A 25058-nucleotide genomic window follows, 5' to 3' on the forward strand; every position below is an offset into this window, starting at 1 on the left:
TCAGGGTTCTATTGAAAACCCTTGTTAACGTTTCAATAACAAATCTATCTTCATCTTCAGAACCCAGGAAAAAATAACGCTTAGAAAGACGAAAAAATAAGACAATTAAAATGTATGAGTTGCACAACTATAGGGCACTTGATAATGAATCTGCCACAGTGAACCTTGGGATGTAGAAAATGATTATTATGACCCCACACGATTGATTACAATACAAAAATATTGGAGATGGGTAAATAAAACAATTTGAAAAACCATAATATATAAACATTTTACAACCATTTACATGAATAAATAGTACATAACAGTTTTCTTTCCAGATAACAAAAAGAATGGAATTTTTTTTTTAATTATTACCTACCCAATAAAATCTATAAATCAATTTTTTATATTACATAATATGTATGTACTTACTACAACGTAAGGCAAGAAATATTAACTAACAGCAGTGCTACTACTGACTTTTCCATGCACTATGGCTTGCGCAGCAGTCATAACTTGCAAAGCCCCTCTTTCCTTCAATTTTAGAGCCAGATTTTCACCCAAAAGTTTAGATTTCTTTAAATTATCAATAGTGGCATCTCTATGCGGAACTAAACCGACAAATAGACAATCATCTTCTATTATTGTTACTGTATTGACATTGTTTTTCTCTAAAACAAATAATAGATTTACGATTGAAGTATTAAAGAAATAAATAAAGAAAATTTACCTGAGTTTAGGCCTTTCAATGCAGGACAAAATTTTAACCCTAACTTGGCGATGCTAGAGGCGTCCCCAGTTAGTGATAAATGCGGATTTTGGGCGCCCTAAATGGCAAAATATTAAAAAAATAATATAACTAAATTATCCAAATAAATGATACCTGTATAGTTCCTTCCAAAAACGGACATTGCCCCATAAAATCTGATCCAATGGGCATAGGAACTGGCAACTTCTCATGTGGATCATTTTCAAACATTTCATTAGGAATATCCAGCTTTTGCTTCTTCATACTTGGCTCATTTACACCATTATTCATTGGGCAAGTCATACAACATTCTATAAACATACCGAGGGACAATGAACACACCAAAAAATAATGAAGAAAACTACCAATATCTTCGATCTTAAGTTCGCCATTACTATAAGGACATTCTGCACATCTTATAGAACTTAAAACATTGACAACAGTTTCTTCTTCGTCTGCTATTTCTTCTGTGCCATCCAAAGACCAAACTGCACCTTTTAAAGTAAGTTTCACCTAAAACTGGCCAGCTAGAAATGATAGTGTTATTATACTATTTCTTACCTCTTTGTCTTTAACTAATTTTAGGTCTGATATAACAGCGACAGGAGCACTACAACCCCCTCCTAAAGTCTTCAAAAAACTCCTTTCAGCAATAACTCTCAAAGCTGTTTGCAAGTCATATAGTGGTTCTAGCAATTTTAATGTTTTTTCATCATCAGCCCTACATTCCACTGCTATAGCTCCTTGGCCCACTGCATAAAGAAAGTCTTGGGCATCCAACATCTTTCCCAAATAAAAACTTAATTTAAAATTAATATATGTAATTGAAAGTTTACCTTTGATATCCTGTTTTTCCACCCAATTCTAACAAGTCCTGCTGAGGCAAGAATTATAGCATGATATTTGCCTAAATCATCTAGCTTTTTCAATCTAGTATTCAAATTTCCCCTTATATTTTCCACTTTCAAATGAGGATATTTCTTAGCCAATTGTGCAGTTCTCCTTAGACTTGAAGTTCCAATAACGCTGCCTTCAGGCAAAGATGCCAAAGTATGCTTTTTTATGTCTCTTTGAAGCACCAATGCATCTCGTGGGTTTTCTCTATTCCTTACAGATATAAATACAGAGCAGGGAATAATTTCAACAGTCCTTACCTGCTTAAAACAGCTCCAATAGCCATCCCAACAGGCAAAACTGTTGGCAAATCCTTCAAAGAATGTACAATAAAGTCAACATGACCATCAGCCAGAGCAGTTTCTAATTCTTTGGTAAATAAAGACTTCTCTCCTATTTTGGGTAATGGAATATCTATTATCTGATCTCCTAAAGTTGACATAGTTACTAAAAGTAAATTTTATCAATCTGATTTAAATTGGAGCTTCTAAGGCTGCTTACCAACATCAAATTCTATGTCAGGATAAATCTGCTTTAGACAAGAAATTACATGTCTAGTTTGAATTAAGGCCAGCTAAGAAAATATTGATGTCTTTTTTTTAAATTTTGTTTGGGATAATGGATCACACACAGGGGTTGTTGCGAGGGTGAACAAAAACCCTTGTTGTTCTTTCCCCCAGCAACCCTTATTTGTATGTGAGACATTATTGGCAAACAAAACTAAAAAAAAAAATGAACAATCAACTGAAACATATAGAACATACTTAATAATTTTATTAAGTTAATGAAAATGTAAAATGTACATGGCAATGCATTGGAGTTCTGCAGATAATTGAGTACCTACCTCACTTTTCCTAGAGCCTACTCGAAACTTATTTTGCCCACTCATGATAGCTGCAGTTAAAATTTGATGTAATTCAGTCAATTTTCACTTTATACTTTAATAGCAATGTTATATTAATAACAGTGCTCTTGGCATTAGACCTTTAGAAAAGATGTGAAAGTTTTTGACTTGTCATGCTTAGAATTTACGTCACCCACTTAAAGAAAGCATAATATTGGATAAAAGGTCTTGTACTGATTTAAGAAAACTTTGATGCGCAAATCAAAGTATTACTTGAACATTTCAATCTTTTCGTTCATGATTCATGTAGAAACAAATTTAAACAAGAGCAATTTTCTAGACTTTATGTGGATAAGATTACCACATCCAAATTTGTTATGAAATGCAAATACTACTTACATTGAAAAGTCATATGTCAAAACATCGAGCTTAAAGATATTGAAGAACAAAGCCAATACGTTGATGACTCACCAATGGTGGTCATAAACCAGATTTGTTTGTATAGTGCATATTGCAAAAAATAATTGTCTACTAAAAGAACTACAAAAATACCAAAATCCGACTCGTTACTAACTGTTATAGCTCAAGTCATCAAAAGCACAACTATCTATTTTTTCTTTCAACTACAAACTGAAGAGAAAATTCTCAAGTTTTTGAAGTTCGGATAGATAAAAACCACAATTTTGGAACAATACCACAATGTAATATTATCTTTAATACGAAACTTTTCAGCAATAACAATCTATTTACATAAAAAGTAGCAACATTTTTATAGTTTTGATATGATCTTTGTTTGAGCTTGTATCGCTGCCAGAGTTTGAGTGTACGTCTTCTTTGATAAACCGGAGATTCCTCCATTATTGACAAAGTCTGTTTCGATTTCTTGTAATACATAGACTATTTTTTGCGTGGCCAAAGTTGCATCTTCATTAGTCACTTCCCAAAAGGTCACGAAACGAATCCAGTCGTCTCGAGCACTGCATTTTACGCTGACTTTGATGGGGTCGGATGGATATATTGCTGCCAGTCTATAAAGTAAGTTAAGTTAGAAATTCAGGATGTGTGAATTTTTTGTATTAGGAGTGACCACATATTTTACATCTCAAATGGTGCTAGTTCGCTATATAACAGGATAGTAAAAGGGCTTTTGACCTCCGAAAACAACTTGTGAATCGTTGTTGTGTAGATTTCTTTAAAATACCTACAAAAGTTCAATTTGATATCTCAAAAACTGAAGCAGCTGTGACATAGAATTTAAAAATAAATTGAACATTTTCACACTCTGTATTTCTATAACATAGTTTTTCGCATATATTGTTTATATAGAAAACTAGCCTTGTTTGTAAGTGTATAGCTCACGAGTAAAGTTCTCAACATATCTTATACTATACATGTACATATACAGAGTGTCCGAAAATGTCACGCCACAAATTCTAGGGATTACAAGGAGGCTAAAATAATGCTAATACTTCGTTATTAATTTTAAATTCGTAAATTAATGCTGGCCTTCGTTACCAAGTTATTCGCTCTTAAAATAGGAAATTAAAAAAGGTATTTTTGCTGTAATTTTCAAACAATTTTCATGGTAACAATGAAAGTTGGGCGGTTTAAATAACTCATAATCGTGCTTGTTTTCATATGTAAACAAATGTTTTATGTCTTCTTTATACACGGGAAGTAAAAAGTTCTCTTTTAAATTCATACATTTTTTTTGTGAATTTGATGAAATCAGTATTTTTTATCATAGCTTAATTTTTTCATAATTTTCCTACAAAAAAAAGTATACCTTATTTTAATCGATATCTTGTACCGTTTTAGAGAAAATCGCATTTTATTATCAACATGCACCATACACGTCAACAATGTGAAATCAAATAAAATAGCAGTTTATTGTAAAAAATGATATATATTACAGCTAAAGTTATCCAAAATGTTCATGTCAACATTCAATATCATCAACATCAGGTATTTCAATAATATCATGAAGTTTAGCAACAAGGAGTATGCAGATATGCATCTAAAGTTCGGACTTGCAGAAGATAATGTTGTTGAAGCTGCTGTCTTGCAGTCCAAGGTACTCATATTAAACATTCTCGATAACTTTAGCTAAAATACATACCATTTTTTATAATAAATTGCTATTTTATTTGATTTCAAATTGTTGACGTGTATAGTGCATGTTGATATTAAAATGCAATTTTCTCAAAAACGATACAAGATATTGATTAAAGCAAGGTATATGTTTTTTTGTAGAAAACTTATGAAAAAATTAAAGTATAAAAGAAAATACTGATTTCGTCAACACGCTAAAAAAATAAATAAAAAAAATGTTTTTGACTTTCCCTCTATAAAGAAGACATATGAAACATTAGTTTACATATGAAAATAAGCACGACTATAAGTTATTTAAACCGTTTAACTTTCATTGTTACCATGATAATTTTTTAAAAGTTACAGCAAAAATACTTTTTTTGACTTCTTACTTTGAGAGCGAATAACTTGGTAACGAAAGCCGCTGGGAATCTTTTTTATATTTTGTCTGTAACCCCTAGAATTTATGACATGACCTTTCCAGACATCCTGCATAACTTAAATATATCCAATAGGTATGCAACTCTTTGTGGAATGAAATTGTAAACGAAAAACGGTTATATAGTACTTTACCTTTTTTGAGTGTCTTTGGGGCTGATTCTGGGATCCAAGTGCATAACAATAATATTTGAATGAATTTCTGAGAGATTTACTTTGAAATATTCAGACTTCAGCTCCGCTATACCTAAAAATTGCACAGAGCTATTGGTATTTCTGCTATATTATTCAGAGATCTTCGGTTATAAAGTTATTGAAAAATTAAAAATAAATATTTGAAGAGTAATTTTATTACCAAATACTAACCTACCATCATTACAAATCAATATAGTTATTCAACTTATCAACATATTCGAAAATGTAGGGGAAAATATATCACAGGTCATTGCTTGAACATTAAACTTTTAGATTAAAAATATATATCAAAATATAAAATTGTTTAGGTTCCGATAAAATGGCACTTTGATGAAACAACGTTTCATAATTATTGCCCCATGATGAGGGAATTATATAATGAATTCACATAATCTTTACAATAACTCCAAGAAATGCAATATTTACCCCAAATTAACAGGAGCTATATACTTTTATTGATAAATAAATACACTAAACCTAATCTCTATGTCAACATTTGCCGTTCAAGTTTAAAGTAAACATCGCGTCGTATTCCTTAATGACCAATTGTATCTTCTCGCAGGCCAAGGCAATGTCTTCATCCGTAATTTCCCAATAAAGGGTGAATCTAACGCAATCGTGATTCAGGGACATGCACCTTACACTGCACTTAACACTGTCGGTCTTTAACACAGTCTGTAGTCGTCTCTGCAAGTCTTTAATGGGAATCCTGGATTTGTCCACATACATCAGGACCATATTGGTTTGGATAGTTTGGAGGTCTACTCGGAAATTGTTTGAGGATGTGGCATAGATAGCTGTAAAGGCATTTTGTTTCCTTATATTGAGTTGAAGGCTGGATAGGTCTATTTTACTCCATTAATTAGAAGAGACTCGCATTAAGTATGTTAGAGGTTTCAAAGCATTTTTCTTTTAGTTGAGAATTGTTTCTATGTACATATGTAACATGCAACAAAGTTAAAATCTTCAAAGCCATAAATTTTGGACGATATTGTCCGTGTTCAAGCATCGAAAGGAAAATATAGTGAAATAATAAAACAATAAATCAAAAATTTCGGGCATTACAAGAGTTTATGTAAATGTTCATATGGATAAGCTCAGTACTAGAAGATGCTCAATCTAGGTTTGCCAAAGATCCTGCGTGACATCACACTAGAACTTCAGGATCAAGTGCCACGAACCCTAATTGAATCTGACAGGGTCTGCAAGAGATTGGCTTGGGACTCATTATTGTCTCCACTGACATTCAATGTTTATGCCAATTTAATTTTTTAAAAATCGAAATTGGGTTTTGGTTCTCTAACATGCTGACGATATTGCACTGTTGATCACCAGCATAAAATTGGTAACGTAGTATAGTTATGACTAACACTCTGGAAGGAATTCATAAATAGGCAGAGGAGTACAGATTTGGCTTTGCCTTAGAAAAGTTTGCTCTAATTGTGATATTTTCTTTCTTCCGAGAGGGAACATATTGGTGAATTGTGGCCAAATGGGGGATAGTCTCAAAGTCCTAAAGGCAATGTTAGAAACTTGAGAATGATATTTAACAGTCTCTTAACGAGGTAATTGCACATCAAGAACATATGTGATGAAACTTTTAATAGGCTAGAACTTTGTGAGGTTCATGACTTTTCATTGATTCTGTTTTTTCTTAACATTATCAACACGATGCATTTCATGAAAGAAAAAAATAAAATGAAAGATCTCTTTACTGAACCATTAGGGATATAGACGCGTGTTAGACCTACAGACCCATTTCATTGCCATCCCTGGTGTGCAAGTCATGAATAGCAACCAGCAGTTGGATAACATAGCCCAGGCAGCCATAAAACTGAAGATACATACACCCGTGTAGAAATCGTCAAATAGTTACTTATTAAACATTCATCATTACATAAGCGTTAAATTAGTAATAGAACGACATTGCTTAATTCTGTTGACCATTGCTGATGAGGTCAGTTAGTAAACCATTACTTTTATAGAGTCAATATAAATATTTAAACTTTTATAAATACTTATTTAAATCTTCATAAACATTAAACTATATTCGCGTTTTCACAGGCAAATTTACCCAAACACCTCATAAAAGTAATAAGCCCGAATTTATGTACCAAAATTATTATAAATGAATTACTAATGAGCAAAATAAAGCATGCAAAACCGTGGAATTGAAACGTATTACTTTAAATCATATCCCCAGTTAGTTTAATGCGCTCCAAGAAACCTGTAAATAACCCTTCTCATACAACCTTCCATGGAGTGAACTCTTACCTTTGGCAATCTGGAAGGCATGTTTATGGTCCTCCTCAAGTCTCCCGATCATTTTATCCAGTGCCACCAAACCGGCAGCTGCAATAATTCCAGCCTGTCTCCATCCGCCTCCTATAGCCTTACGTACTCGCCTTGCTCTAGAGGAAGAATTTTATTAATGATAAACAAGATACACAGAAAAATTAGGTTTTTTTTTATTGATAATCATTGCTTACTTGGCGATGAACTCCGATGTCCCAGCCAAAATAGCTCCGACAGGACACCCAAGTCCCTTGCTAAGGCAAAAGCACACAGAATCCACATCCCTCACTATCCTACTAGGTGGGACTTTCAGATAAACTGCAGCATTCATCATGCGAGCACCATCCATGTGCACAGGCAAATTGTACTCTTGGGCCACATTGTGAACCTTTTCCATCCATTCTAAGGGCAATACCTTAAACCGTTTATGTGAGAGTTTCTCCTTTGCGAAGGTAATAAATCGTAGCTTACTTTGCCTCCACATAAGTTGTGAGTATTTTCCACGATAATTAACGAAGAAATCGGTTCATGGAAATCGGGGTTTTTCCTGATTTTCTTGCGCAAATCGTCGATGCTGAAGGTACCATCTTCGTTGTTTTTAATTACGGCGGTGTGAACTCCTGCAATTTGAGCAGTACCGCCTAAAAACATGACAATTTTATGTTTAATTTTCTCTGTGTTGATGAAATCGACTAACCTTGCTCAAATTTGAAGGTATGTCCGAAATCTCCGGAGATGATTTCACTGCCTCTTTGGTTGCAATGCACCATAACTATAAAATGATATACAGAGTGTTTTAGAATAAGTCTCTTACTATAGCTTACTATCGGTTTTTATGACTGAAATAATAAAAAAGTTCATACAAACATGGGTACGTTTTTGTTTCCTGTCTTAAATATAAGTTGATAAAAAATTATCCTTTTTTGAGTTTTTTCCTAATTGGTACGTTCCGGCATTATATTTTTATGAAAATTGAGTACACCTATTTTACCCCAATTTTTATAAAAATATTTAATGCCAGAACGGATTTAGGAAAAACCTAAAAAAAGAGTAATTTTTTACCACGCTGTATTTCAGACAGAAAGCGAAAACGGGCCCATATTTGTATGAACAAACAGTTGAAAAACTTATTCTGAAACACCCTGTAGATCAGTAAATATGGAATTAAAAATATATTTGTTAATTCAATATATTATATAAATAAATTAAAAATAAAATTGTGAATGAAACTTGTAAGTTGAAGAAACCTTCTAAAAAGCCCTTCTGAGACCCAGTCCTAAAGGGATTTTTTAGATCTTATATTTTTTAATTAAATTTGAACAGGAGGAATTATTCATGTATTTTTCTTCCTGAATTCTTATCTGAACCCAAACGTGTTTGACAATCCATTATCTGTAGTCGTTTAATCTTTAATAAACCAATTGGAATTCTGACCTTTAGCACGAAAAAGAAATATATCTGGTTTCAACCAGTTAAGTGAGTTTATCACGACTTACGACATAATTGATCAAAGGGAATTGTCCTGTATACTTTCATTTATTTGATAAACAGGTTTCATATTTAGCAATTACATTGAAACCATCACTCAATAAACGTACCAAAATGAAAAAATTAGCATTTCAACATCATTAATAATCTCCCAAAAGATTGTAAAAGGTCAAAAAAAGGAATCATCAGACTGATGATTTTTTATACGTTGTTAACGCAGCGATTTCTGGTCCTAATAAGGTTAGCAACAATATTTCCTTGAACCATCTTTTCATCACCCAAAATAGTTTCATTCAAAATTATCATTCAAAATTGTATCAATAACTGGAAAAATTACTGCGTGGTATATTTTATGGGGGGATTGGAAGACATCGCAGACTGACAATAGAGGAGACTTTGTTAAGGGCGAAATTATCGAAATTTGTTGAAGCATAAAATTTCTGTTAAATTGAGAATAGAGTCTTGGCATACCAGCAGAATAGTAATTTGGCCCGCAAAAGCTAATAAATCAAGATATTAACAACTTTATTCCTAAGAAAATTTAAATAGAAACAAAAAAATTATCTTCGTTTCTATAAAAGCCATCTTTCAGATACAAAGCTACCTAGACATTAATTTTCAGGCACTTAAGGGCTAGGCCAATCTAATTAATCAAATCATTAAAAAAATAAATAATATAGAAATGTTAATTTTTCAATTTCTATGAAAACTATCCTCTTGATAAAATTAACAACATATTCATAATTTGACTTTTAGAGCCAAGAAATATAATCAAGGATATTAATGAACTTTACTTAAAAGATAATTTCCATTGAAATAATTATTAGAACAAGATAATTAATTTCTCAATGCTTTAGACAAAGTTAACAATGCATTGAAGAATTTGACCGTATTTGAATCAAGCATGGGAACATATGTCAACTTTCAAGTTATCAGAAAATGCATAATCCACCTCAAATGTACAAAAATATTTTGAGAAATGTTTGAGCCCTTTTTACACACACACACACTAGGATGATTAGCTGGTAACATAGTTTAATATAAGCTAGGCAAAGCTTGAACTAGTCTAACTTTTTTACATTACTCAGCTTAAATATTCATCACCAAGCTACTAAACAAATACCTATAACTCATCCAAGACTTCCAGAATCATCTCTTCACATTCTCAAATTAAAAAAAACTAATCCAGAATCCCTTCTAATGGGTTTGCACTTACTTGCAATCAAATTAGCCATAGTCCCACTGGCAACAAACACCGCCTCCTCCATGCCAAGCAATTCCGCTGCTTGTTTTTCCAACTTAGCCACTGTGGGGTCTTCCCCATAAACATCATCTCCCACAGGAGCTCGATACATGGCCTCCCTCATTTCTGGAGTAGGTTTACTGATAGTGTCACTTCGCAGATCCACAATCCGTATTCCAGAGTTGCTTAATATGTCAATGTTGATTTTCTCGTACATTGTGCTGGTTCAAGTGATGAAACTTGGGTGATGGAGACTGAAGGAATGAAACAGAGGAGAGGCGGTGAAGGTCTTTTATACTATCACTTAATTAGATGATTATGCTCTGGCGTAAGTTGCGAGTGCTGTTGGTAATTTGTTGAATGTTGTATTGAATAAAAATGATTTCTTAAAGGTTGGTGATAGGATTTCAACATTACTTTAGTTTGATAAATAATTTGCTTACAGTGTTTATTAAATTGCGATATTGTTGTGTTCATCAGTGTATTAGCAAATTAAGATTATGAAATTAAAATCAAAATTCTTACGTCATGAAAAAGGAAAAAAATATACTTCCACAAACTTCTATAAATTTATTTAACAAACAACACATACCCAGGGTAATTTTGTGCTGGTTAATATCTGCAAAAATTACTCTTAACTTATTATTTTTTATTATTTGTATTCGCAACAATAATAATATTAAAACCTTCTTAAAAATAAACACAGAAATTAAAAAAGCAAAAGCTCCGACATTCACTACTTTTGTTGGGTTTGTCTAGTCTTCCAAGCTAGAAAGAAATGTTCATCATTACGCGCATTGTAAATATAATCTAATTTTTTATTTCAAATGTGGATTTAACTCAATATACACAAGTTAACACCCAAATATTATTCTAATTTAATTGAATTTAGCACTCCTTGCAATAACCAGCAAACTGTTAATCAGTAAAAGAAATGTAATTGAATTTTATAAGAAATAATTAATTTAAATATTACCTCCAACTCATCAGACTTCGGAAACTTATTCGGCTATTTTTAACTTGCGTTAAAGCTTTGCTAAAGGTCATGGTATGTAAAATATAATTTTGTTTCGCTTACTGTCTTATTTGTAACGAGTGGGACTGAGATGGAATGATTCTTGAACCACACGCTATATCATTCCTAAGCTACGTTCGGTAACTTTCAGTGTTGAGGTTTTTCCTATCTCGATGACAGCATCATGGTTCATTCCAATCGTTCGAAATTTTACACTAATAATAGTTTGATTAGAATGGTCAGATATGTATTAAGTACGCTAACTGGACTAATAGGAACTGTTTGGTTTTAAAATTAATTATACATTTTAAATAATCAATTGAGAGTCTTAATTCTATTAGATGATAATTACTTCATGACGCCTACAGATACGTGTACTGATGCTGATCGTTCCACGGTGGTCGGAACGCGGCTATTATTCAATTTGTCACTAATGTCAATGTCAAGTAAATGTTAGTTAGGACTTTCTTTTTTCCGGCTTTCCAGTTTTCCCGGATCTTGGTGTGATTTTTATATTGTTATTGTTTTTAAGTTAATTTTCGAAGTTTTTAGTCTTGCGGCAAGTTTTCGGTCTCCAGTTTCTGAAAAATTGTGAGGTAAGTACCGTTAGTTTTTTTTGCCAAAGAAAACTAGTCGCCACATGCGGTACCCACTATTTGATTTATCTTTTACATTTTCTATACGAAATTACATATTTTCACAATGATTTTAACCGTTTTGTATTAATAAACAAAGTTCAAACATTCTTGAACCATGCTACATCAATTCATCATAAAGTCATAAGGACGTCATGCATGCCTTTGCTCAAAATTTTTAGGGACACAAAAGGTGAACTATGTGATTTGACCTTCATAAAATGTATTGGTTCCAGCCTTAGGACCGCAAATCTACTTATTAATGATTGATTTCAGTTTGAGCACATTGTAGTGCCTTTTGGCATTAGTATATTAAAGTCAGTCATGTTAAATGATTACAGTTTATAAGTGGGATTGAATAATAAATAGAAACATTGATGAATGAACTTCAAAAATACTGACTGATATCTTGAGTTTTTTGGTTAATATTAAAAGTTTTTTATCTGAAACAATTTTAGCTAGTGAGTGGCATGTACTTAGTACCTTAAATTGGTGTACCTTCTCTTTAATTAATCTCCAAATAGAATAGGCTAGGACATGCCAATTTCAAAAGTACCGACACCGTTATGTAGGTTCTGTGGTGCCAGATAGGTTAGTTTTCCTTGGATTATTAAATCAAATCAAATAACACTTTATTGCCAAAAGTAGGAAACTTTTGAACAAAGGGAAAGCAATTTTTATCTAATAGTCATATAAACCTTAAATAAATAAAATCTAACAGGATAATTGCACTGTCAGAGTTAGTCTAGAATATGGTTTAGAAAAATCACTAATCAAGTAGGCTTTTTGACATAAAAAAAAAATTACTTTCCTTTGAAAAGATACACCATTACTAAGGAATCTAATATCCCTAGAATGCTCATTAATAGCATGGCTAGCATAGTAAATAAATAAGTTTCTATTTGGGCAGTTTGGTTCTGAGCTACGCCACGGAATTTATTCTATTTCTGGTACAGTGAATAAAACTGTTAAAAGCTGCTATCATCAGAATAATTTGCAATATATGTAGTTTGATTAGTCAATTTTAACAAAGCTATTTATGTAGTTATGGCCAAAGTTAGAGAAACTAAATTTAGTAAATTTTCAGCTCTTGTGTAATTGTATAAGTTTATTTTAAAATGTTTGGCAAAACACCAATAAACGTGATTTTATGCTAATAGGGTGAGTCGCCAATATTTGCAAATACAAGGAACAGTTTTAATTGTAAACAGGTAATTTTCGCAATTTAAGGTTCTACTCATTCTAGACCATCAAGAAACACAATATATCATTAAATTTTAATGATGGAAGTGCTGGTGACGTGTAGTACCAGTGGCAAAGTTTAAAAACAGGGAAAGTTTGAAATTTAATAAAAATTTATTCCAGTAAGTCCCATTAAAAATTATAATAGCAATTCCCACAATATTTTTTGGAACGTCTATGATTAATTGGGGTTTTATAACTCTCCTTTAGTTGTGCTGCCAAACATTTTGAAATAGAGATTAGCTGCGATACTAACAAGTACCAACCGCACTAATATTTTTTTACAAAGGACTTAAATGGTAATAAATTACTAATGAAATCACCTTTTACTTTTATTTGTATAATGTTCTTACATCAGCATCAGACTTAAAATACACAAAAAAAAATTGTTCATATTTCAACCATAAAACTTCTGTCCCTGCATACCTACTTTCAGAAACATGCAATTTATACAGAGGTGAAGTATTACAACACACCTTTTTATCTTGTGATAAACGGTGTTTAAGTAGGTACAAAAACATATAATTAAATTAAATTTCCTATAATTCTAAGGAAAAAAAGCAGTATTTAGATCAATAACTGAATTGACTTGAAACCACATTTTCCACTCCCTGTCGGAACTGAATGTTTTGTAAAAGTAAGCGAGTGGGTAATTAATACTCAAATAACTATCAACATTCCTAATACTGTTTAACTAGCAATTCGTTAATTTCTAAAAATTCAACAGCAAAGGATTTTTTTCTTGCATTACTAATTTTATTGTTTATAACCCAGTAGGCCTAGTAGAGCCATCAGATTTAATGGCGTAGCATAAATACTAGTTATGTCTACCTTTTATCTCATCACCATTTATGCCTTAAAAAGCTTCAAATTTGTAAAAATATGATTTTTATAATATAGAATATACTTATTTCTAAACAAGTTTAACAATGCTATATCAACACTATAAAATGAATAAGGCCACCTAAAATTATATTTTGTATTGACAAGCATAAATAGTTTTTTATATTATAAATTTTAGCGTACAAAAATATCTTTTAGCTGAAAAATAGTAACGAAGAGTTCATTAGAAAATTGCGCAAAGATTCATGGACAAATAATCTTAAAAACGCATTACATTATAGAATTATATAAAGGCACAATATCATCAAAAGTAAGCAAGTATTCTTTGAAATATTAATGTATATTCTAGCTAAAATATAATTAATTCTTGGATTAAAAATACTTCAGTCTCTATTGATGTCTCCATTTTCAAATAAAAGTTTATGAGAGGAAGACAATGTGTAGGGATTTTAAAAAATGGATACCAAAAAATGTGCTTTATATAAATATTGAAAAGGAAATACATTCCATCTTCCATAAGTGAATAAAGGCAACTACAGTAATTTATTTTCTATTGCTTTACCTTCAAACCAAAGCATTTGCGACTTATTAAAGCTCTGCATGTGTCACAAACCTAAACCCACTGATGTCAGTTGATCATCGACGCTATCGGATTGAACCTCATTATCTTGCTCAAAAGAATCCAGAGCACAGAGGTCATGACGCAGAGCATCACACCTCCCCAGCCCAAATCCAGGGACCAAGAAGTAGTAAAAATACGGGCTGGAAATAACTGGCTAATACTCCTCCCTCCCAGAGGGCTCACTACTCCATCCACAGTGCCTTCATGGAGTTCTGAGTGAGGCCTAATGTGCAGCCGTTTGAAATGGATTATTGTGAGAGTAAACAAAGCGAAAGATGCTGAAAATCGTCGTTATCAAGCTCTTGGAGTTGTTGTGATAAAAGTAATTACCTGCAAGTAAATACATGACCCCAGTGACTAAGACTGCGCTTATTTGATGCTGGAACACTCCGAAAGCTCCAACTAAAGCTGCGCTGCCTAGGATTATTAGGCAAACCAATGCACAGGAGATTGAAAGGTTTTGCATCCCTGTAAGAATAATATTTATAAATAAGAATGTGTTGCTTAGAGGTTGGCTTACGATGTTGCCAATCTGCTTTAGACTCATAACCCCGGATGCCTTCAGATCCACCTGATAAATAATTGACACAAGGTTGCACGGACGGAAAGCCTACTCGTCCTAAGAGATCTATTTCTTCATCTGAAATTTAGGATAAATTATATAATGTGTTGTTTTAAAAGCATTGAAAATTATTTTACCGGTTAAACTTAGACAGAGAGTCCAAATCCCTCCATGCATAGGCACCAAAAACGCAATTGTGCGATCATCACTTGTAGCCACTCTAGTTACAGTTCTATCGAGCAGCCACTGTAGCCTCACACTACCATTAGCCAGTACCTCCAACTGATCCATATCCCACGTAACCTCCTCCCAGTGATCCGTCATAATGGCAGCACATAACATTCCCGTGGCACAAGTAGTTAAAACCAATGTACCTAAAGCAATAGTAAATTTTTTGATTTTTTTGACGTGGTGTTTTTTACCCAATAAGAAAAACACACTGGGATGGACAGTGCAATTCCAGTTGGCCTCCTCAGGGTCCTCCGAACCGGTGTTGCCACTCGCTCCAGCGACGTTGCCGTCCATCAATAAAGGATCGTAGTCCACGATGAGGAGATCGTAGTCGCCCAAAGCACCCTTGGGCGCTGGCGCCCTCCAGTTTATGAATCGCGCCAGACCTTCTGAGACAAGGGGTCAGTTTGGAGAATTTTGCGTTGATCTGAATTAAATAAAAAAGGAGTAAACAAGAAAATCGTTTCTGGGAATATGAAAGTTAGGCGGCAGCAATCCAGTCCCACCTTGTGCCATTTGCCTGCTAAATTGCCATGTTTTGCGAGGTCCGTGAAAAAGTAAATCTATAAAATTCCTTCTCTACGACCTTTAATTTAAAGGAACTGGAACACGCGACATGTTGATCTAGCTTTATGACTAACTAAACAATCACTCTTTTTAGTTCATCTGGGTCAGTCATAAGACCTGGTCGTAGCAGTATTAGGATCCATTCTTATACATTTTTAAATACCAAGATGACATTTTAAAAGGTGTTTGCCTCAAGATAGAAAGTAGAACGATAAACTGAGGCTTCGGGGCAAGAGTGGTTATTCCTATTATTGGATAGGGTTGCTTTGCAATTATCACAATGTTCGTTGGACGTGAGATTGGGCATAAATCAATCATGGATGAATATAGTGGCAGTAGAAATATTAATTAGCAAAATTAGCATTGAAAAATGTGAAGCCCATGAAACAAAGTAACAGTATACAGATTGCCTTGTATAAAAATTAAAATTTATCATCATCATCATCAAAATTCATTTCTACTCAAGCTACAAGTACATGTATATGGAAATTTTACGCTTAAGTTTCGAAAAACGCTGTATGTAGGTTTTCCATATTTACAATTCCTACGAATAGCAATAAAGTTAAAATGTGTACTCAAGTGATTTCCCTGTAAATTTGATTACAACAAATTAGCTCGTATTTCATCTATTGTATTCAATGAGTACATCCATAAATTGTGACATAATTATTAAATATAATTTCATGATTAAAGTTAGTAAAAAACGTGTTTCTATACTGCTATTTTCTTCGCCATTGTGTCCAGATTTACATATATTTTTTAAATTATTTTATTCATCATCGATCCTATAGTGTTTTTCTTTGTTTAGATGTATTCAATACTGAACTATAAATGCAGAAGCTAAATACCATTAGATATAAATTATTCTTCCTAAAACATCATTTCTATAAATAGGGTTTTAATGAGTGAAATTGGGGCTGAACAGAACTACACGAAAATTTCTCCTCCAGAAATAGAACTATAATTCTAGAAAATCATTGTAGTGAATTCACCATACTTCTTTCCGCGTTTGATCTGGATTGATTTTTCCTTGAATATACGACATTATCATTTGAAGTTTACCTATTAATTTTTGCTACACAATATTTTTACACTGAAACCGTATCACCACTGCCCGGTTTTGTTGCGAAATCTGCGTCATTTGTACCCTTTTCGTTCGGCAATCGTTCGACAGACCGTTTCTTCGCCGGAAAACTGGAAACGGGGTTTCTGGAAAGCTCGGATAGTGCGCTGCCTCGATAAAGGCCGCGTTGTCACGTTGTGGGTAGTTTATCATTTATTATTGATTTCGTATTTTTACAGCCTTTAAAACTGTAAATAAGAGGCACGTGTCCATTGTCCATTCTTGGACACACTTTGCATATGGTTATGTTGAGGGAATGACTTGACAAAATTCTGTATTTTCTAATGGAATTTTTAAGTCTGCAATATGAAGTTTAGAAACGTTTTAAAGCGTAATTACTGCTAAGTACCAATTTTATATTTTTGTGAATTCTTTTAATGGCAACGCTGCATGTTAGGTATAAGAAAATGTTTAAATGAAAGGGTTGTGGTCGTACAGAAAAAGCGGCCTTGTGACTTTTGTTCCATTGATTCAGCTACAGTATACGAGTAGTAGATTCCTGAAAATAAAAAGTATTGTACATTTAGTAAATTCTCGAGCTCAATGAAACATATACATTTTTTATTCCCACCAAGAATTTCAGTTTCCATTCGATTGTGGTGTTGTTAATTTCGGATGAATTTCTCATGATTTACTCGCATAAATGTCGAACAAGGTATTTAATTTGCTATTTCATGCAATGTTGGATGTTTTATTAGTATTTGTACCTATATAACGTATATTTTCAGATGGCGGATGTAAGTGTAGATCCAGAATGCAACGACCCCAAAGAACTTTTTGGCCAAGGTATGTGGAAAAATTTTATTGTAAATATTTATTTACATCAACTATATTTTGTTCTCAATTAGCTTTACGTTAAAATTCGACATTATTAACCGCGTGGACGATACATTTAACTCTTTAAGTTTTACGTTCAGTTGGTTATTTTTACCGTATAAAGTCGCGGTACAAGTCCTATCTAACCACGAACAACATCTAACCGCTAATCGAAATCACACGCTCGCGCTATATACGAGTTTTTTAATGAACATCGGATGGAGGTGTGTGTCAGTGATGGCACAGCTGAACATTGATCGCTTAACGCTCTCTAGCTGATCTGCTCAGTCGAAGTGCAGTCACGTGGTCGATCCAGCAACCAACGGACTCGCCGATGCCGCGTCGCTCGGCCAGCGCCTCTGGTTTCTTGAACGTCCGCCATTTCCAAATTTTGGGGGCTCGGGTGGTTTAAAATTTAATACACCTCCAATGATTGGCACTGCGGTGTTTGCAGTTTGCCATTTTTTGTTTGTTTTCATTAATGTTTATTATTTAGATATATTTTATTTGTTTTGATACCAGTGGCGTGCAAAATTAAAAAAGTATTATTCTTTTCTTGGATATCACGGCATTTTAAACGTCTCAAAACCTGACGAAGCGGTAGTTGTCGAGGGCGCGACACTGGCATAGTTTTGGGTTGGGCGCGGTACCTAGGAATCGCGCGGATGCCGACCAAATGGAGTTGAAAAGGGCATTGTCAGGGCTACATTCGTCGTATTTAAGTTTCTGGGGGATGTCCTTTTAATAGGTGTAAAATGATATTGAAAGTTTTAGATAAAACGAAACACATTTTCGTCTGCATCTGGGTTGGGAAGGGTCCAAAAAATTCGCTTTCATGTTGGTCGAATAGAACTCGGAAAAGGGAAATTACAACTACTACTAAAGCTGGATTTCGTTTGGTTTTTATACTGGACGAAGTATTTAGCTTTGAATTTTTCACTTTTGAAGCTCGCTTCTGGTTCTTTTCTTTTGCCATGTTTTTCATCGTATAATTTTCGAACGCCACGAATAAGAAATTTGAAAAAAAAACTACAAAAAAACAAAAAAATATTAAATTTCCTATTTGATTTTCATAGGAAAATGGGTATTTAATAAAACACGGTACTAGTTGTTAATACAAGCTGGAGCGCTAACGTTTTATTATCAAAAAGGTAAAGGCAGTGTCTTTTCGAATACTAACTAACAAACCTTTTCTATATGGGGTATGTACCTTCTATTTCACATTTTTATTTATTTTATCTAATCATCAATATTTTAATGAGTCTAGACGTTTGCTCTTAAATGAAACCTAATATTATTTATTCCTTTTTGGATCTAGACTGGCGGGATACATAAATCTGATATTTCCATTTATTCATCTCTATGATGGAACATTCATGTTGAATTGGGCTCCGCGCTCATGAGTATAAGCGTGAGAGGCGCCTTACTCTTAGTATGAAATAGGCGCCACGTTACGGGTATATTATAATAGATAGAACACACGAACATAAAAATGCTCACAAACTTATCTGTAACAAATCTGTTTGGATAAGGTTTTTGTGTCTCGTCCAGCAGTGATTTACGATTTAGAAACTACGAGTTTTTCAAACCTAAAATGCGTCTCTAAAACATTCAAAGCCCAACTGAAAAACTTGGGAATTTCTACTTTTAACGTACCCTTAAAATTTTTAACAATTATATTAAATATAAGTTGATTACCAAATTAATATATTTTTAATTGAGTATAGAAGTTTTTAAAACAATCAACATTTTCAAATAACTTTTTTTAAAAAACTTAAAAATAGAAAGTTACATCAATTTAACACAAAATGAGTTTACAATTCTATCTAACTTAAAGAATTTGTTGAAAGTCACTATTAACTGAACACAGCGCTCTGCTCGACGCAACTACTGTTCCTAATGCCGCATTTTGATAACACCCCCATAAATGCGTGAAATATGCACTAATTTCTTATTTTCCAATGTGTGAATTGAAACTTCAGTTATAATAAGGCAACAAATACGTAAAATTGTATATTAACTTAAAACAAAATTTACCACAACTGTCTGCATTAGGACGGACCAGTTGGTTCTGGCACATCGAAAATTAAGATCCGAGCTCGCAGGCTCGCCATAAAACAAACAAATAAACAAAGGTTCGACACTTGGGGAACGATGCCCATTGCGTCTAAACAAAATTATATTGTCCACTGATTATCACACTTCTAAGCACTAGAAATTTAAAAAAGGTGGCAATAACAAGACACAAAAAAGATTAAAAAATCCAAAAAATAAGAAACTCGCATTTAAAAATTTTGCTTTACAGTATCATTGGCTTATTGTTAAATTATTGAGCAATGCATTTTGTGGTAAATTGATGTAACTTTTATTTTTAAGTTTTTCAAAAAAAGTTATTTAATGTTGTTTGTTTTAATGACTTTTATACACAGTTGAAAAAAGTATCATCTTAGGCGTTATTCTATAGAGATGGGTATTAAATGTGCCACCTAAGATATTAAAGCCATTGGTCATAGATTGATTACTCATAAATAAAGATTTTTTTCAGTTCTTTTCTTGTCGTTTTTCTTATCCAGTTCTTGGTTAAGATTCTATACCTCTGTTTATCGATCTTTTGAAACAATCTGCAGGGGTATTCATAACTTTTCTCAAATTATGGATTCTTAAATTTGGCACCAAATACACAACTTTCTATGCGTTTATCAGGAGTTCGTGCCTACATCCTCCAAAACTACGAAGCGGCAGTTGTGGCCCTCAGTAAGGCATCCGAGCTTCTCGTTAATGAACACCAGGACGACATGCATGATTCTCTGGGTGAAATCTACTTATATTACGGTAAAGCCCTTTTGGGACTTTCAAGGGAAGAAAGCGAAGCCTTAGGTGATGCACTCCCGAAAAACGAAGAATCTGAGAACGAAGAGGAGGAAAAAGAAGAAGGTATCTGTTCATGACTGATTTTAAGATTATACCTAGTGATTAGATAAGCACATTCACATACGGCTATTAATATTATAACTTTGTATCTTTACGTTAGTTATTGTACTTTGTCATGCACCCAGAGGCGACGCCTATGAACGGTCACTAATTGACATTATTCCAGAATGCCCAGATGTGGGGAATCCTTTGTTTGAATGATGATGGTTCCTCGAAAGGGACTAACTTTCTCTCCATTTGTATTGTCGTGCAATAGCACCACATTTCTAACGGCTGCTATTAAGAGCACCCTCTTTGTCGACAAGGTTTCTATTGGAGTACGCCTATGGGTGCCGATCCCTGAATGTGGTATTTAAGATTCAATAGGGCAGTTTTTTGAGCTCTCTCACTGTAAGGAGACCTCACAGCAAGTGTCCCTTAATCACCATATTTATTTAAACTTGTACCAAATTATATCATCCAGAAGTGCAAGAGAAACGTTTTATTATACAGTCCTTCAATCCAGAGGCAAAGTTTCTCTAAGTCAAAACAGTATCTTTTTATCTTAGGCCTTATCTGTACTAGATTATTTAAATTCAGATTTTAGTTGACTTCAACACCTTTGAAATTTAGTTTTTTTTTTGCACTGATGTACCCTAAATTTAGAACTTAACAATATAGTTTTTGTATTGTTCTAATGCGTTACAGTGTCTGAAGATGCAGGAGAGACTAAGACTGAAGAAAACAACGTGTCGTCGTCAGTGTCAGGCAATGGCGAGCCAGAAAATGGCAAAGAAGAGACAAAAGAGACTGATAATCTACTCTCCAGTTCCAGTGACGATCCTGGACCTTCAACAAGTAAAGGCGACGGGGCCGAGTCTTTAGATGATCAACAGGAATCCGAAGATGTTACCAGTGACTTGCAGGTGGCGTGGGAAGTGTTGGAGTTCGCCAAGCAGATTTTCCAAAAATTAAGTAAGTTGTTGCAGTAAAGTTGTTTTGTGTGCCTCGTTAAATAGTGATGTGTTTAGACGAAAAGAAAAGTTTGGCCGAAGCCCTAATCGTCCTTGGAGAAGTCTCACTGGAAAGCGAAAATTTCGAATCGGCTATCAATGACATAAAACAAGGTCTAGAGCTCCAAAAGGAGCTTTTCGCGAAGGATAGTAGGACTGTAGCGGAGACTTTATATAAACTAGGAATGGCCTATTCGACGAATTCTCAAATGGACGAGGCCATTCAAAGTTTCACTAATTCTTTAGAATACTTAAAACATAGAATCGCAACTTTAAAAGAGGTATTTAACGTCCCTATTGTTTCAAATTCAAATCAACTACAGCGGTTTTTTTGTTTTGTTTTTTTAGATAAAACCGCCAACACAAGAACATGACGATGAAATAGAGGAAATCCAGGGCTTAATTCCGGAGATCGAGGACAAAATCGCGGATATGCACGTGTATAAAGACGAGGTATGTGTCTGTAAAGAATTCGTTAATTGTTTAAAACATAAGAAAATAAAATTCGATAATCAGGAACCGGTGAATGTAATTGAGGTTAGACGTGTCCCTAGAAAGTCCTCAATTGAGGAGGGGATTGATAAATTAACGGTTAATGAGGCTGATAATAAAGACGGGGATAAAAACGAGTAATAATCCTTATTCAGTCATTCCAAATAGATCCAAGTTATCTATTCTGATTTTTCTAAATTTCATAAATTATTATTTCTATGTTTTGTAATCGAGTGTGCCTTTTTTATGAACATGTATGCTTTTTTTGTATTGCTTTTAATCGGTTCTGTTGGAATAAATAGTTTGCATGAATAATAGAGAGCTTTTTATTTTGTACTGGTTTTATGCCCTTCGTATGTTAATACAGAACGAATTTTAGGAACTTGATGGAACTCTTCAGAGGAAGACAAAGTTCATATAAGGGCGATTAAAAATAATTGCGTTCCTTCTTTTTGTTTTGTATGAACTATCTTATCCTAAAGCTTCTGCTTTTGTCTGTATTTGTAATTTGCGACGCTATGTATTTATTTATTCCCACTTTCTACCAGAAAATTAATTATGGTTAATTCATAGATATACGGTATCCCAAATTTCCGGGTGATTATGGGGTTTCAGAAATTGTAAGAGATTACACAGAACCATTAAAGTCAAGGCAAAATTACGTTATTACGTCTTCAATTAAACATTAAGAGTATAAGAAAATTTCCCCTAGTTTCTTAGGTATTATTTTTATTATATTTTGACCTTATTTGAAAATACAAAGTGTTCGGTTTTTCTTTCAACCCGATTTTAACTACTTGTTCTATGTCCAAAAATAGTACTAGTTTAGTAGTTTGTTGAGTTCGAATATAAACTATATTTAAACAGTGACGCATAGAAAAAACGCAGGGTGTTGAATTTTAATATTTTTTCCAACTATTCCTTTATGGATCATTTAGGGCTTATGTTAAAAAAATTAGAATCATTAGTGACGTTTCTTCTCTTTAAATTTAAATGTCATGATTGTTTTTTCCTTACTATGAATATCGGTGTTTGTCTCTTTTTCTTTCATTACTTACCAATTAAATAGAGTAGCGTAGGTGGGACCAATTTGTTTTATTATACTTAAGTGAGCGTGCGTGTGAGTGATTAATATATGTGTATTAATAATCTCAAATTTCATAAAAAAATCAGTTTATTTATCGTTCGCTTCAAGTCAGGACTAAGCCATTGCTACATCTGCTTATCCTGAAATAATTACATAATTATGAGCCTTAGCATTTTTCTTACAGGCGATTAAAAAAGTAACTGAGGCTATTGCTGAATCGACTAAGAAACAGGAAGCAGCCAGTAGTAACTCGAACGGGAATGCCCGAGTTAGCGACATTTCCCATTTGGTGAAGAGAAAAAGGAAGATTGAAGAAGTGGATAACAGCAGTGAAGGGCCCACATCTTCGAAAAAACCAGCCGTGTAAGCAACAGAAAATTGACCTATGTATAATAAGAATGTTTTATTTATTTATCAAGATTCACAAGTGTGTGAAAAAAATCCAGAAAGATCTTTAGTTAGATACATTTCTTCATGAATAACTGATAAGTCAATAATGCGTATTTTTTTTTTATAAATAAAACCAATAAATTCTCGATTTTCGATAAGTAAGTCGTTTATTTAAAACACGAAGTTACTAGAGTTCCTGGTACGAGAGTCTAGTAAAGTTGCTTCCTTCAGTATCAGAGATTAACCGATACTTGCAAAGTTCCCAAAATGAAAATAATTCAAAGTGTCATTTTCCGTTAAATTCGACAAAAATTTATAGAAAAACTAGCTTGAATTTAACAAATTGCAAATTAGTGCCCTAAAATGTCTTTACCCCATTAACATACACGCGTCTTTGAAAAAACGAATTGATAATGGACAGAACTACTGTAGGTAAAAGAATTATTAATGAATGACATGCTATTCTATTAATCAATTGAGAAAAATATGTCTCTTTACCAATTACTTAGCTATATCCTACACGTCTCCAAAATAAAAAATGATAATTTCGATAATAACATTGATGAACAAAAATTTACTTTTTTTAACATGAATAAAACAAAGTATTTATTATGAAAAACTCGCCAAAACTGACCTTAAATTTGTGTGGCACCCACAGTTCTTTTGCTATGAAATGTTGTTTTCTACCAAAATTTAACGACAGATTTTACTATTAATTTTAAATATAGATCAGGATGTAATTTTCGATGTTTTACGGCGCTATATTGTTTCTGGAGTATCCCTTAATAATATCCAACAATAATTAGCAAGCAAAATGACACTTCATTTGCCTTAATATGGTTTTTCTATGGCAGAAATGTCATGGTGGAATCATTTCCTATGCCCGTCCGTCACTTACTGGTCCCAAATTTTCGGAGAAGAAATCGAGATGAGAATCCAGAAAATGAATTTTGAGAGACTCATTGCATCCCATTCCTTTATAAGCATTAAGTAATTCACTCGCATTATCTTTGTAATTGTCAGCTTTCACGTTTCCAAGAAAATTGCTAGCAATGGATTTAAAAGTACTTCAAACTTGTAATTAAATTCCATTTAGCATATTGTCAAATATTTCATCTTTTATTATTTCCTTCATTTGTGGGCCCACAAATGTGCCCTCTTTAATTTTTGTCTTACTAAGTATCAGAAATTTTTGTTTAAAATACAAGAACCCTCTTCTGTTCTGATCCATTGCTTTAACAAAATTCTTCACGAACCCCAGTTTAATATGCAAATGTGGAAGTAATACTTTT

The 25058-nt window shown here is 33.3% G+C and overlaps 5 protein-coding genes across 11 annotated transcripts in view; 2 read left to right on the forward strand and 3 right to left on the reverse strand.

The window, feature by feature from the left end:
• Positions 1–25058, forward strand: part of sturkopf (lipid droplet associated hydrolase sturkopf) — a 79859-nt gene that overhangs the window by 29533 nt on the left and 25268 nt on the right. The window lies entirely within an intron of this gene.
• Positions 384–2850, reverse strand: l(3)02640 (porphobilinogen deaminase-like protein l(3)02640). The gene is made up of 9 exons (XM_066402362.1): positions 2469–2850; positions 2126–2198; positions 1885–2071; positions 1567–1831; positions 1292–1513; positions 1096–1243; positions 866–1041; positions 713–809; positions 384–653 (listed from the first exon to the last, which is right to left on the reverse strand). Exons 1-9 carry the CDS (start codon positions 2511–2513, stop codon positions 436–438), a joined length of 1431 nt encoding a protein of 476 aa, XP_066258459.1. The 5' UTR covers positions 2514–2850; the 3' UTR covers positions 384–435.
• Positions 3194–11211, reverse strand: LOC136416836 (uncharacterized). 3 transcript variants are annotated; one of them, XM_066402205.1, is made up of 8 exons: positions 11195–11211; positions 10192–10560; positions 8185–8259; positions 7959–8128; positions 7682–7902; positions 7467–7603; positions 5133–5244; positions 3194–3496 (listed from the first exon to the last, which is right to left on the reverse strand). In XM_066402205.1, exons 2-8 carry the CDS (start codon positions 10433–10435, stop codon positions 3238–3240), a joined length of 1218 nt encoding a protein of 405 aa, XP_066258302.1. In that variant the 5' UTR covers positions 10436–10560; positions 11195–11211; the 3' UTR covers positions 3194–3237. The 3 variants fall into 3 exon arrangements, with proteins under 3 accessions (XP_066258302.1, XP_066258301.1, XP_066258303.1); XM_066402204.1 differs by lacking the exon at positions 11195–11211 and having other exon boundaries at positions 10192–10649; XM_066402206.1 differs by lacking the exons at positions 3194–3496; positions 5133–5244; positions 11195–11211 and adding an exon at positions 5389–5989 and having other exon boundaries at positions 10192–10642.
• Positions 11675–23924, forward strand: Nasp (Nuclear autoantigenic sperm protein). Of its 2 annotated transcripts, none has more exons than XM_066402334.1 (7): positions 11675–11829; positions 17787–17844; positions 20578–20808; positions 21493–21759; positions 21816–22078; positions 22146–22250; positions 23561–23924. In XM_066402334.1, the coding sequence occupies exons 2-7, from the start codon at positions 17787–17789 to the stop codon at positions 23741–23743; spliced, it is 1107 nt and encodes a 368-aa protein (XP_066258431.1). In that variant the 5' UTR covers positions 11675–11829; the 3' UTR covers positions 23744–23924. The 2 variants fall into 2 exon arrangements, with proteins under 2 accessions (XP_066258431.1, XP_066258430.1); XM_066402333.1 differs by lacking the exon at positions 11675–11829 and adding an exon at positions 17687–17713.
• On the reverse strand, positions 13437–17880 carry LOC136416908 (uncharacterized). 4 transcript variants are annotated; one of them, XM_066402343.1, is made up of 7 exons: positions 17766–17868; positions 16998–17557; positions 15560–15795; positions 15275–15511; positions 15096–15215; positions 14906–15043; positions 13437–14853 (listed from the first exon to the last, which is right to left on the reverse strand). In XM_066402343.1, the coding sequence occupies exons 3-7, from the start codon at positions 15660–15662 to the stop codon at positions 14582–14584; spliced, it is 870 nt and encodes a 289-aa protein (XP_066258440.1). In that variant the 5' UTR covers positions 15663–15795; positions 16998–17557; positions 17766–17868; the 3' UTR covers positions 13437–14581. The 4 variants fall into 4 exon arrangements, with proteins under 4 accessions (XP_066258440.1, XP_066258437.1, XP_066258438.1 ...); XM_066402340.1 differs by having other exon boundaries at positions 15275–15795; positions 17766–17880; XM_066402341.1 differs by lacking the exon at positions 17766–17868 and adding an exon at positions 17615–17650 and having other exon boundaries at positions 15275–15795.

This window comes from Euwallacea similis, chromosome 25 (genome assembly GCF_039881205.1).
Source record: "Euwallacea similis isolate ESF13 chromosome 25, ESF131.1, whole genome shotgun sequence".
NCBI classification, from domain to species: domain Eukaryota; kingdom Metazoa; phylum Arthropoda; class Insecta; order Coleoptera; family Curculionidae; genus Euwallacea; species Euwallacea similis.

Bases quoted from the DNA above. Each gene is read 5' to 3' on its own strand.
- LOC136416836 (XM_066402205.1), bottom strand. From the start codon at position 10,435: ATGTACGAGAAAATCAACATTGACATATTAAGCAACTCTGGAATACGG. The intron at 8,260-10,191 runs GTAAGTGCAAAC...ATCATTTTATAG, and splicing joins TATGGCTAATTTGATTGCAA to TTATGGTGCATTGCAACCAA. The intron at 5,245-7,466 runs GTAAGAGTTCAC...TGCAATTTTTAG, and splicing joins TGCCTTCCAGATTGCCAAAG to GTATAGCGGAGCTGAAGTCT.
- LOC136416908 (XM_066402340.1), bottom strand. From the start codon at position 15,662: ATGGACGGCAACGTCGCTGGAGCGAGTGGCAACACCGGTTCGGAGGAC. The intron at 15,216-15,274 runs GTAAAATAATTT...CCTAAATTTCAG, and splicing joins TCTCTGTCTAAGTTTAACCG to ATGAAGAAATAGATCTCTTA. The intron at 14,854-14,905 runs GTAATTACTTTT...GACGATTTTCAG, and splicing joins GGTCATGTATTTACTTGCAG to CATCTTTCGCTTTGTTTACT.
- Nasp (XM_066402333.1), top strand. The intron at 20,809-21,492 runs GTATCTGTTCAT...AATGCGTTACAG, and splicing joins AGAGGAGGAAAAAGAAGAAG to TGTCTGAAGATGCAGGAGAG. The intron at 21,760-21,815 runs GTAAGTTGTTGC...TGATGTGTTTAG, and splicing joins GCAGATTTTCCAAAAATTAA to ACGAAAAGAAAAGTTTGGCC.